This window comes from Wolffia australiana, chromosome 12 (assembly GCF_029677425.1).
Source record: "Wolffia australiana isolate 7733 chromosome 12, ASM2967742v1".
Taxonomy (NCBI): domain Eukaryota; kingdom Viridiplantae; phylum Streptophyta; class Magnoliopsida; order Alismatales; family Araceae; genus Wolffia; species Wolffia australiana.
The window spans coordinates 7,371,269-7,384,495 of record NC_135846.1 but is presented as its reverse complement, the minus strand read 5'-3'; the positions used below and the strand labels follow the sequence as shown (position 1 = coordinate 7,384,495).

The 13,227-nt window shown below is 39.7% G+C and overlaps 1 protein-coding gene across 1 annotated transcript; it reads right to left on the bottom strand.

The window, feature by feature from the left end:
• Positions 1-1,513, bottom strand: LOC144710354 (L-lactate dehydrogenase-like). Its single transcript, XM_078584101.1, has 2 exons — positions 1,037-1,513; positions 1-331 (listed from the first exon to the last, which is right to left on the bottom strand). Exons 1-2 carry the CDS (start codon positions 1,496-1,498, stop codon positions 134-136), a joined length of 660 nt encoding a protein of 219 aa, XP_078440227.1. The 5' UTR covers positions 1,499-1,513; the 3' UTR covers positions 1-133.
• Between the last annotated feature and the right edge of the window lie 11,714 nt (positions 1,514-13,227).

Below are 13,227 nucleotides of genomic sequence, written 5' to 3'. Positions count from 1 at the left end.
CTTTAACACTCCTGACGACATCTGCCGCTACCACATTTGGATTCAAGTGTCTATTGCTGTGTTAAAAGCTATACCTGATGGGCGTGTTTTGTTCGTCATCCATCCATGAACCCTAGTTTAGTCAAATTCTAACTCAGGATTCCATCATACCTATGGCCCATGATGTGTACCCTTTGAGCCTTATCACCTCATACGTGGAGTCAACCACAGCCTTGCGTATCCTCTCCATGACTGTCCTCTCTGTCAATGCCGCCATCACTGGCACACCACCTACACTTATGCTCGTCCAGAGAGCCACGGAAGTGTCCCCATGCTCGGCCACCATGTACGCCTACAAGTAAAGTTCGACATGTGTCAACTTTCATGTCAATGTCAATGTCAACGTCAACATCATTGACCATCACCGTCAGCCATCATTTAGACTAAACATTAGTATCAGGGATCAGCGGTCGTCATCCATTATCGGCCTATGATGACATTGACGGACTACGACAGGAGCAATTGGTTATTATGATGTTGACAGAAAACATCAGCCATCGTCCTCGTTTGGATGAGTCACTCATCAATGTTGACATTGGTGTCCGTCATCCGCACATGCGAAGCGTACCTGGATGTTAACACTTCAGACAGATGACGTGCAGATAACAAAATCCTGGACTCCACAGACAGATGATGTCGACGTTGACACTGGAGGCCGTCATCGTTTGGACGGGTCCATCGTCAAGGTCTATACCATAAACTCTCGTGGACATAGACATCAGCCATCATCATCGTTTGGATGAGTCACTCGTCAACGTTGACGTTGTTGTCCGTCATCCCCACACGAGAAGCGTACCTGGATGTTGACACAACAAACGGATGACATCGACGTGGACACCACATGTCATCGTCGTTTGGATGTGTCCATCATCAACGTCTATACCATGAACTCTCGTGGACGCTGACATCAGCCATGGTGGGTGAGCCACTCGTCAACGTCCATAACATCAACTATCGTTGACTTTACGAGTCCTTCATCCGCACGTGCGAAACGTACCTGGACGTCCTGGGTGTTGACGTGGAGGTGCTCCGCTAGCAAAAACCTGAACCGGGAGGAGTCGAGGTTGGTGCCGGAGCCGATGACGCGGTTGGAGGGGAAGCCGGACAGCTTCCACGCGGCGTACGTGAGGACGTCAACGGGGTTGGAGACGACGACGAGGATCGCGTCCGGGGAGAGCTCGGCCAATGGGGGAATGATCGCACGGAAGAGGTGCACGTTGCGATGTACCAGGTCGAGGCGGGACTCGCCGGGGATCTGGCGAGCGCCGGCGGTGATGATGCAGAGGTCGGAGCCGGCGGTGATGGCGGGGTCGGATGACGCGGTAATTCTCGTCCCGGGGAGGAACCCGGCGACGTGTTGGAGGTCTAACATCTCACCGCGTAGCTTGTTGGCGTTGCAGTCGACGAGGACGAGCTCGTCGGCCAAGTCTTGGGTTAGAATTGTTTGAGCGATGGCCATTCCCACGTTGCCCACGCCGATGACGGAGATCTTGCTTCGTTTCTTCGCCTTCGATGACGACGACGCGTCGCTGATCGGCCCGACCAGCGCCAGGCCCAGCTCTGTCAGCGACGTCTCCCTCTTCATCTTTCCTTCTCTTCTTCCTCTTCCCTCTCTTTTCTTCTCTTCAAAGCTTCTTTGCTTTGAACGTTGTTGAGATCTGCGGCCCTTTCCTCTTCCCTTTTCTTCTGTTTCTTTCCTTTGAACGTTGTTGTGATTACTGGCCGCTTCCTCTTCTTTTTTCTTCTGTTTCTTTGCTTTGAACACTGTTGTGATGTGGTCTTTTCCTCTTGCCTTCTCTTTTGCTTCATTGCTTTGAACGCTGTTGTGATTTGTGGTCTTTTCCTCTTGCCTTCTCTTCTGTTTCTTTCCTTTGAACGTTGTTGTGATTTGTGGCCCTTTTCTCTTCCTTTCTCTTCTGCCTCTTTCCTTTGAACGTTGTTGTTATATGTGGCCTTTTCTTCTTCCCTTTTCTTCTGCTTCTTTCCTTTCGAACGCTGTTGTGATTTGTGGTCGTTTCCTCTTCGCTTCTCTTCTCTTTCTTTGCTTTTGAACATTGTTGTGATATCTGGCCCTTTCCTCTTCTTCCCTTCTCTTCTGCTTCTTCCTTTCAACGTTGTCGTGATATCTAGCCGTTTCCTCTTGCCTTCTCTTCTGCTTTTTCCTTTCAACCTTGTTGTGATATCTAGATGTTTCCTCTTCCATTCTCTTCTGCTTCTTACTTTCAACGCTGTTGTGATATCTCGCCGTTTCCTCTTTTCTTTTCTTTTGTTTCCTCGCTGTGAACGTTGCTGTGATACGCGGCCTTTCCTCTTCCCTTTTCTAATGCTTCTTCCTTATGTCTTCTGCTTCTTTCTTTTGAACGTTTCGGTTATATGCGGGCGTTTCGTAAGGGTGTCGACATGAAGGAAAGAAGTATAGATAAGCGATGGGTCGTCCCTATTTCTCGCGTGTTCCGTTGCAGTGCACTACATTGAGATGTTGACGTTGATTATTTAGCGCTCACCGTTCTCTTACGTAGGGATCGGGGATCCGATTCAATTCGAACCGTCTGGTTCGGATCAGATGCAAACGAGTTGTTCGAAGTAATTAAAGAATCAATATGTATGAGAGAGAGAGAGAGAGAACAAGTGTGTGAGTGAGAGAGAGAGAGAACGAGCAAGAGAGAGATAGATAGAGAAAATGACAGCGAGAGGGAGCGATGAGAGAATGTGAGAGAGGGCGAGAGAGAATGACAGATAGAGGGAGCGAGGAGAGAATGTGAGAGAGGGCGAGAGAGAATGACAGAGAGAGGGAGCGATGAGAGAATGAGGGAGCGGGAGTAAACGAGAGATAAAGGGGCGAGGAGAGAAAACGAGAGAGAGACAAGTTAAGAGTAAGAGAGAGAGATTGATGATAAAGGAGTTGTAAACTCGGCGCCATGTCAGAGCTCAGCGCCACATCAGCACCCACCTCAACCTACAGATAGGACACTTAATCAGATTAGCTTGTAAGAATTTAACACATATCCTATACTTGTTATGAGAAACTAGGGAATAGGATTAAATATAAGATCATCTGGTGGTCAGGATTAAACATAGATAGCCAAAGATCTAGCGGTCAGGATTAAACATAGACAGGCAAAGATCTAGCAGTCAGGATTAAACGTAACATAGCGGTCAGGCTATGATTAAGTTATAGAAACTAACTATATTTATGTTAGAGTTATTATTATAAATACCAACCAATTGTAATGATATTCTTGATGGATTAACAACGATCTCTTAGTCTCATCCTCTCTCGTGTTCTTCTCTTTCTCTGTCTCTTCTTCCTCGTTCATGATCTCGTGAAAGACTCCAGTTCTAACAATAGACGGAACGAGCAAAAAGGAGGGCATGAACAAGAGAGGAGTATTGGAGTGAGTATGAGACAAAGAAATGGATAGTATTAAGAAGAGGAAGAAGACGCCGAAGCAGGGCAATGTGTATATTTTTTCTTGTAACCCTCATTTCACACATTTTACATAGTGAGATACATTTAGTGAGAAGGGTAGCTGACTGTTGTGGAGAGAAATCAACCTAAACTTAGATTGATTTCTCTTGGGACAATCAATTGTTCTGCAGTTGGAGATGAGGTAAGTGATGTCAGCCTCGAGTCAGTTACGTCTTGATCAGCTTTGACACAACCCAGCAAGCTCATTAGGAGGATCACTTTGAGCTTGGATCTAAGTCGAAGGAATGGTTGCTAGGGAAGGCTCTTGATGAAGATGTCTGAGGGTTGATTCTTACTGAATGTATACATGAATTGAAGTCCTTGGCAGCAACGCGTTCACGAGCAAAGTGAAAACCAATTTCCACATGTTTGGCACGAGCATGGAATACGGGATTTCTGGCAAGATAGCTAGCTCCAAGATTGTCACACCATAGAATTGGAGTGCTGGTTAATGGGAGGTGATAATCTCAATTTTAGGGGTTTAATTCGTCGTTGGTAATTGAGATTATTCAATAAAAATATATTTAACCGTACTTAAGAGTACTTAGTTAGTGATGAGTACATGGGAACGATGATTAAGGATTTAATTTTCTCACTATAGTAATTATCAATACGAGAATAGAATAGGCAAGATAATGATATCGATGAAATATAAGTAGAATTATGTGGAAAAAAGTAGAATTATACGAGGTGTTAAGAGAATAAGGTAGAGGGTGTGACGGATACAATAGTGATCAAATGCATGAATGGCATGATGGTAAAGATAGAGATGAGATAATGGGGACGCAAGTGAAATGATAAATGAAAAGCTGATAGCAAACTATACTTATGATAACGATGATGTTGGGAGAGAAACAACGTAAGACGATGACACTTACCTTAGATACTTAAGTTTTGCCATGATCACGGTGATTTGCGAGTGCCGGTAAGCTCCCCCTCTTCTCTAATGCTTCTTCCCACACATCCAAGACACCAAGAACACACTTGATGGATCTCAAAACTCACTATCTTTCAATCAGCCCACACAAATAGGAAGAAAGTTCAAGATGAGTTTATAGACCAGAGAGTACGGATGGAAAGAGGAGGGGAAGACAAAGCAATGCTGAAAATTTCAGCTCAATCGGAGTTGGAGATCAAAAGTTATGGTCGTTTGAAGTTGAGCCAATCCTAGCCATTGATTTCATTCTCTCTCCTCATCAGCATTCTCATTGTTTGTGTCCATTAAGAAATCCAAGCACTTGAGATTCCCCACTTTTTTGTATTCTGCACTAGCGCTTTTCATATTCCGCACCACATGTACGTAAAAAAGGACAAAGAAAAAACAAAAGAAAGAGCATATAAAATTTTTTCGTGAGGCTGATGTGGCGGCATGTCAGCACGCCACGTCACCCTCTTTCTTTTTTTCTTTATTTTAAACGAATGGACATAAGCGCACCACGTCACCCTGCGCCAAAAAAAATCCAAAAATACTTTAAAAATTCATATTAAAATTAAATCCCAAAAAATACTTATAAATATAGATTTTGACTTAGAAAATCATATCTTTCAAACTTTAATGTCTATAAATTCTAGAAAAATCATATTATGTCTCAAAAGTTATGCTCTTTTAGAATCTATTGTTAGAAAAATCTCCCAAAATGCAGAAAATAGATTTAATCCTTTTAAGCTTGATAACATGCAAATATGAGTGATTTAATGCAAATATACATGTAAATATGATTATATTAAAGTGCTAAACATGCATGTTATCAAGAGGCGAAGTTCCTGCATTAAAGATTGAATCCAAGTTAGTTTTGATGTAGCATTCACCGCAGATTTGTATTTTGCTTCAGCGCTGGATGGGGAAACAGTTGGTTGATTCTTGGAATTCCAAAAGATCTGGTTTGAACCAAGAAAAACTAGGTATCCACCAGTGGACCGACGATTTTTGACATCACCTGCCCAATTTGTATCACTAAAGACACTTAAGGTGGAATAAGAGTTAGTATAAAATGGAGTCCATCGTCTATGATGCTCTTTTTGTAACATAACAGATCCTTGAAAGCTTTCCAATGAATGTATTGACATGTATTGACGACCAAGTAACATGCTCTATTAACTACATAGCAGATGTCAGGGCATGTGAGAGTCCAATATTTCTAGGAACCCACAATTTGACAGTATAAAGTGACATCACAAGGTTCAGAGGTATTAATGGAGGGAGAAACGAAGGAAGAAGTAGTTGTGGGTTTGCAGTTCAACATATTTGCACATTGTACAATAGTGAAAAGATATTGAGATTGAGAGAGAAGGAGACCATTGTGACGACAAGGTAATTCAATACCAAAGAAATGGGCGAGCGGGACCAAGATCATGGATCGAAAAGGTTCTATGTAGATAGCTAAGAGGTGTTGGGTTCTAGGGGCCTTGACTTGGATGAATAAATCTAAAACGATGCGCAGCGGACGTCTTTTGCGAATCGAACGGCATCGACAAAAACCATTAAAACGAAATACCTTTGCAGGAATCTCATTCGTGATTGCTTCGATCCCAGAGCGAGAGGAGTCGAGCTGCTCAAGTGTGCAGCCTCTAGACGTATCCACGCGGTCCTCGGCGCGTCGGATCTCCTCCTTCTCGTTGACGAGCCCCGTTCTTTCTCCCTCGGCGTCGTTACGTCGTCCTGATCACATCAGGGATGGAGAGGGGGTGTGGGGCGAGTGGAGAAGAAGGGGAAAGGCCTCTGAACAATTCTGGGCTGGGTGAATTTCGTTCAGGGCCTTCCCCTATTTATACTAAGTGGGTATTTTTCATAAAAACCCCCAAAGCTTAAGTATATCTTCCAATGTCCAAAAGACCATTTGCGTGTGACCCTCTAGGCCCATGTATCAGTCTAGTTAATGACTCCAGTAGCCCAATAACCTTTATTAGCCTTCCAAATTAATTAACTATATCATCATATAGATTAATTAATGTCGGATCGATTTTACCCAATCGATAGGTCGAGACTCCGACACGTGGGGTGCCAAGCTACACCTCGTGTCCTAGAAGATACAAAGGAGTGTGTATTGACTCACTCATGGAACCTGTTCATCATCGGTTACCGTGTATGTATATTCCCTCATCCATTTGACGCTCCTAGGATGACTTAGGGTATGGTCAACTGTCAAACCCTAATCGGTCATCCGAGTTAGTACTGATGCATTCGAAAATCATCAGAGAACTCTTCTCTGATATTTCACTGCCTTGGCCAAGGACTTCATTGCATCGTCTTCCTTTAGCTGTCACCTCTTATAACGAGGGTGGACAATCCCATCTTGACCACTCAATCGCCTTCGTGTACTTCTTGATGCACCCGAACTAAGACCGTTTAGAATCCCATGATTAGAGACTCGTTGGTGATAGCCAAAGTGCAACCGCCCGTCCACAAGACGTCTTTGGTGTCTCAGGTCTAAGGACCACTTACACAACCGTGACGTGAATCAACCTGATTGACAGTTCGGTATAATACCATTCAGGGATTCGTACAGATCAATTCAGTGAACTCTTTCCACTAAAGAGCACCCACTATCTATCCTTAGTGTCGCCACACTAATGGCTACGGGATCGGCCATACTCATCATATGAGTGAGGCTAGATAGTGCTATTCAATCCGGATACTTCGATGTTCTAAACATTCCTATTCGATGTCCTTCGAATAGGAATGTTTAGAACACATGCTTAAAGACTAGTGATCTCCGTATTACGATCTCATCATAATTCACTAAGTACGATCATGTATTCATGTACTTCATTATACGCATCACACGTGCACTATAATGAATATGTTCTATTAATGAATATGGAATGAGATGTGGAATGTGTGATTGGCTTGTCGGCCACATATATTTCCATCCAGAGGATCATTAATTATGAAACTAAGAGAGCTAAGAAGATCATTTGATATTTCTAGGAACCCCCAATTTGACAATATAAAGTGATATCACAAAGTTCAGAGGTATTAATGGGGGGAGAAATGAAGGACGGAGTAGTGGTGGGTTTGCAGGTCAACATATTTGCACGCCTTAGAATAATGGAAAGAAATTGGGATTGAGAGAGAAGGAGACCATTGTGATGCTGAGTGATGACATGCATTTTAGTAGCTTAGTATGACCATATTTACATGTTTTATCATGATATTCTACATTTTACATTTTTATGTATGTTTGCGGATTTTTCTAACAATAGATTCTGAGATAATATAATATTCTGAGTCATAATATGATTTTTATGAAATTTCTTGACATTAAATTCAGAAAGATATGGTTTACTAAGTCAAAAAAATACATATTAATTTGTATTTTTGGGCATTTTATTATATTAAATATGAAATTTAGAACTTGTTTCTAATATTTTACTTTCGCGATGCCACGTGTCGTCATTCGATTTGTTGAATGTCGAAGAATCATAGTTAGACATAATAATTGGAAACAGCCAGTCATTAACCCAATTAATGATTAGAATCAACCAATCATTATGTAAAACTGTTATGGCATCTAATCGCGATCCCATAATGGTATTTGATATAAACGAAATAACTTTTCCTCTTTTTATTGACGCAGGGCGACGTGGGTGAATAAAAGAAGGACACATTTTTTGCAATAAATGCATTATGTAGAACGAGGCAAAGATCATTAAAAAAATAATGACTTTCCCTTCTCTCTCTCATTGGAATAGTAAAAGATTACAACACCCATTGAGCTATCATGCAACATATGGCGCCATGTGTACACGTGGCGCACATATGCACACACGAGGCCCACATGTGTCAATCTCTAAGAGGATGATAAGGACATGTGATGATGTGGCACGTGCTAACGCATTGCCATGTCACACACATTTTAATTATTTAAACGGCTTTAATTCCTTTTATTTTCTTGGTCTTTTTCTCCAAGACGACACATGGTACTAGGAGAACCATCGATCACAAATGAGGAGGCGGAATCTCAGCTAATCATTACATTTAATGCCAGTGGGACAAAACCCTAACCAAACGATGTGACGAGGATGATGAGAGAGAACTATTTGAATTAAATAGACGGTTAGAAATCATCCAACTTCTAGGCTTGATATATAAATTGATCTAGAACTCAGATCGAGCTGAAATTTTGAGGGCAGCTTTATCTCTCATCATCTATCCATCCATTTATTGGATCTATAAATTGAATTCCCAATCCTTGTGAAAAAAATCTTCAAGCTCACTTCCCCCTAGAGAGGCTAACTAAAATAAAGTGAAGTTTTAAAGGTTCATCAAGTGTTACTTGGCGTCCCTAGTGCTTGGGGAGGTTCAGCAGAGAAATGGGGAGGTTGATCTGCCGCAGGAAGATGCCGTGATCCTGGCAGAATATAGGGATCTAAGGTTAGCCTTTCGCCTTACATTGAATCGTCTCCAACACATTTACTTAGTTTCACCTTCTATCACTTTCATCCAACCCTGTGATCATCCATCATCATTGACTCTCATCCATCTCGCATTCCCTCTTACACCATAAAGGTCTTGAGACCTACCCCTTTCAACTACATCACTCTCTCCCCTCTTTATCATTATTCTATCTCACTCCCATTATCCATGCCACTATGCCTCACATCCTCTTCTTCAGTCCTCCTCGTCTCTACCTCCTTATATATTTTAAACCCTGACTCCTAAAACCCTAATCAACCCTCTCATCATACACTCGTCTCTCATTTCACGCCATCCATTCACAAGCTCGTGCACTATACAAACTCTTCTCATCTTTGTGCTTCACTCAAGTGAGATCGTACTTACCGTAATATACGTTCCCTATGGAGACGATGCTTACTTGTCACTAATTAATCAAATTATTTAGGAGCATAGGTTTTATTGATTTAACTCAAATTCTCAACGATGTAATTTTACGCTAATTTTGGGTTTATCACTAAGGTAATTCAATTCTAAAGAAATGTAGAGTGAAATCAAGATCACGAATTGCAAAAGCTCTATGAAGAGATCTAGGAATTGTGTTCTGATACTACTATTTCAATATCTACTGAGATAAGGAACTAAATATGCTCTGATACTAGTTTAAGATGATAAGCTTGGGATCTTAGCTTGACTGGAATTCAGCACATAAGTGTTGGCCCTTAAGTTAATGGTATATGAACCTTGAGCTCACTTTTTTTCTTAAGAGATTCTTATACTTTATCTAGGGTTCTCTCTATGTGAGTGCCTATCCCTTTTACTTGACCTCAAGTGTCAATCTTCCTAAGCCCTAAATTTACTCAAAGACATGGATCTTCGTCTTCTCATCAGCTTTAACTCCCAATCTTGTCCTTCTCTAAATTACTAGTTGAGGGGAATATTCCTGATAATACCCCCTCCTCTTTTCTATTCAGTATCATGGGAATACTTCTAAGAATACAACATGGGGAAAATAAATCAAAAGTATCCATGGGAACTACTATTAAACCACTTGTTTTCTCCAGCCAAGAAATAACATGAATCCAATTTTTTCATTCATTCATTCAATCCTAAAAAATCATTGAAAAGATTATCGAGGCATGAATACTTATCCAAGATATGAAAAAAATGATTTGCTAACAATATTGTACTCCAATATATGCTTGTCTCATAATGAGTTTTACATATCATTTAGGTATTTCTGTTTGGAATGTTTGGAAAGTAGAGGTATGATGAAAACACATACAGTAAGTGGTCTGATAAATAGTTTATTCCTGCATTAAGTATGATAATTTCATAATTCATGATATATTATCTTAATTTATTTCAATAATTATTTATGATTACTTGGCCTTCATGACATCATCTGGGACATGTCAGACCCCTCCTGGACGTATCCAAAATTTCCCCCATGAATCTGGTAAGGGGAGAGAGAGAGAGAGGCATTTAAGGTAAGTCCTAACCTTTAATTCAAAAACTTGCGATAAATAGCAGCCACCCACTCTCTCTCCAGAAAGGCCATCTGATTTATTACTATCTATGCTGAGTCATGAGATTATACATTTAAGAGTGTATTGATGATTTTATCAATCCAGAGAAAAGTGAAAATGCATCTCTTAAACATACATTAATCACATGTAATATTGGGAGATGAAAATATAGCGTTAATTATATGTTTCATCATTCTCTCTCACCTACTCTCAATGATCAATTAATGAATTATAGTAGGATGATTAAGGTCACATATGATATGTCCAAAACTTATGCTCAAGGTGCTGTCAAAAACAAAGCTTCAAAATGTTCATAGAAAGCAAAAGAACAATCCCTAATTAGGTATCTCTTCAAGCCCTCACATTTATGATAGAGGAAGAAACCTTTTGGAGGCTATTACGAAGAGATCATGAATAGCTTTGAGGGAAACATTAAAGGCTCATCAAGGTCCATTTGTGGGTATGCGATGCCTTCTTCTTGCATCTTCATTCCAGGTCACTCATTGAGGAAACTTGACATGGAGGAATATAAGAGAAGGAAGAAAGGCTAGTGCGAAAATCACATGAAGTGGAGGTACATAATTTTTCTTTTTTGACTATTTTTAATAACATGGATTAGATATAAATAAATTTAAGAATTGAGAAGGACCTTGTTAGAGAAATTAAGAGAGCGAGAGAATAAAGGAGACTTGAGTTGTGAAGAGGGAAAGAGAATGAATAAAGGAATTTGAAAGAAAAATAAAGGGTATTTGTAAATATTAGAGAGAGGCTTAAAAAGGTCAATAAAGAAATCAAGAGAATGAGAGAGGATTCAAGTTGTGAAGAGAGAGAAATATTGAAAATAGGAATTTGAATGAAAAATAAAAAGGATTTAGAAAGATTAGAGAGAGGTATAAATAAATATTAAATTAAGCAAAGAAGACGAGTAAGATAATACCTTCAGGAATTGGATAATTTGAATAGGGAATTAGATAAAAATGACAATAATTTAAGAGAAAGAAGAGATTTCCATTGCATAATTTTATCATCTTGATTACATTCCATTTTTTATATATGTATGGTTTGCACTTGAAAATCGTTGATATCTCTGTGTGATTTATTATTCTTAAGAATCATCACTTGATTCTTAAGAGGATTGTAGACAACTTATAAACAGGGATAAGTGGGCCAAGGAAGAATTCCTACTTGGTTGAAAGAGGAGACGTGAGACTAGGACATATAATAAGGCTAAGGGAGTGAGGAAGTCATTTTAACATCCTATCTATTCTGTTTTACTCAGTATGTTTTGCTTGGGGGGTATTAAACCTTGGTTAGGAACTTTAAGAAGTCTGAGACAAAAATATTCATGACACGAATAAGGGATGGCATGTATAAGAATTTGTGTATCGATCCCCATCAACCCTATTACACTAGATAGGTTTAAGATCACATTATCCATTTTAAGTTAAATTAAAATTTATTTTAGGTCCCAACTCACCCCTCTTTGAACAACATATTAAGTTTTCATGCTTAACCATACCCTATCATTTGGGAGTCCCACACAGATGAAGGATTATACATATATAGTAAATAATGATTGTAAAGGTTCCATTAGAGAGTATATTTACTACAATATATCTTCTGGAGCATGAGGGGTATCTTGGCATCCCCCATTTTGGAAACTTCACCTATCGATAGGGTTAAATGACATTGGAAACTTCATCCTTGAATAATTAATCTATATATTGGTACAATTAATTAATGAGGTCAGATAATATATGACATTGTAACATTAAAATTTTTATCTAGACTGGTACATTGTAACATTAAAGATGATCGCAAACATAAGATATTTGAAAGTTGGTGGATATACTTAAATTGTGGGGCTTTTGAGAAAAGTTTAAAAATAAATCTTAAGTAACAAAATATGTGGCCACCAAGTGAATCACAACCACACAGTCCATATGTTTATAAATGTTCATAAATACAATTTATTCAATGTGGGGCGCCTATGACGAAGTCCATGGCTACACTATTATGTTAGGTTATAGGGCTTGAGTGAATGCTTGAAAAAATGTTATCATCCAGTGGAAGGTGGAAATTGATTCTCAATTGATCTCTAAACATAGTAAACTTAGAGTACCTGGTGTGAAAATTGTTCCACCCTTGACTTGCTCCTTGTGAGTTTTTCTTGAACCCGTTTATGTGCATGGCCTCTAGAAATATATGCACAATTAAGGGAGTTTTGAATTTCCTCTTCGTCTTCTCCAGCTCTTCTTGATGATCTTGTTGGTCTTCTCACCATCAAGACATTCTAATAGAATGAGTGGATAGTGAGAGAAAGAATAATTCAGGAGGCGGGCCGCAGGTCTGGGCAACATGGACACCAAAAATAGGTTTCCCTCCGTCTTTGTACTTATTTAAGCATATTTGAAAAAAACTCCTTACAAATAAATAATATCTAATATGTGTAAAACACGAAGCCAATGTATAAATCTACTCAATGACATTGATGGCCCAATAACATTTAATGAGAAAAAATTATTGAGTGCATCAACATATAGATTAGCTAATCAAAAAATTATTGAAATCCAATGATAAGTATTGTTTTAAGCCCGTGGAGTTCCAAGCTATACCTCATGCTCTAAAGAATACAAAATAGCACTTGACCTCTGTCATGGAACCTTCACTATCATCTATTATGTTCCTAGATAAATTTTCATCCGTGAGGGACTCTCGAATGACTTAGGGTATGGTAAGTTATCAAACACTAATCCCTGAATCAGTTAGCACTTACACATAATGGTGACCATTAG

Excerpts from the sequence above, each read along its gene's own strand:
- LOC144710354 (XM_078584101.1), bottom strand. The coding sequence starts at position 1,498 with ATGGCCATCGCTCAAACAATTCTAACCCAAGACTTGGCCGACGAGCTC. Across the intron at positions 332-1,036 it reads TCAACACCCAGGACGTCCAG|GCGTACATGGTGGCCGAGCA; the intron begins GTACGTTTCGCA and ends CTTTACTTGTAG.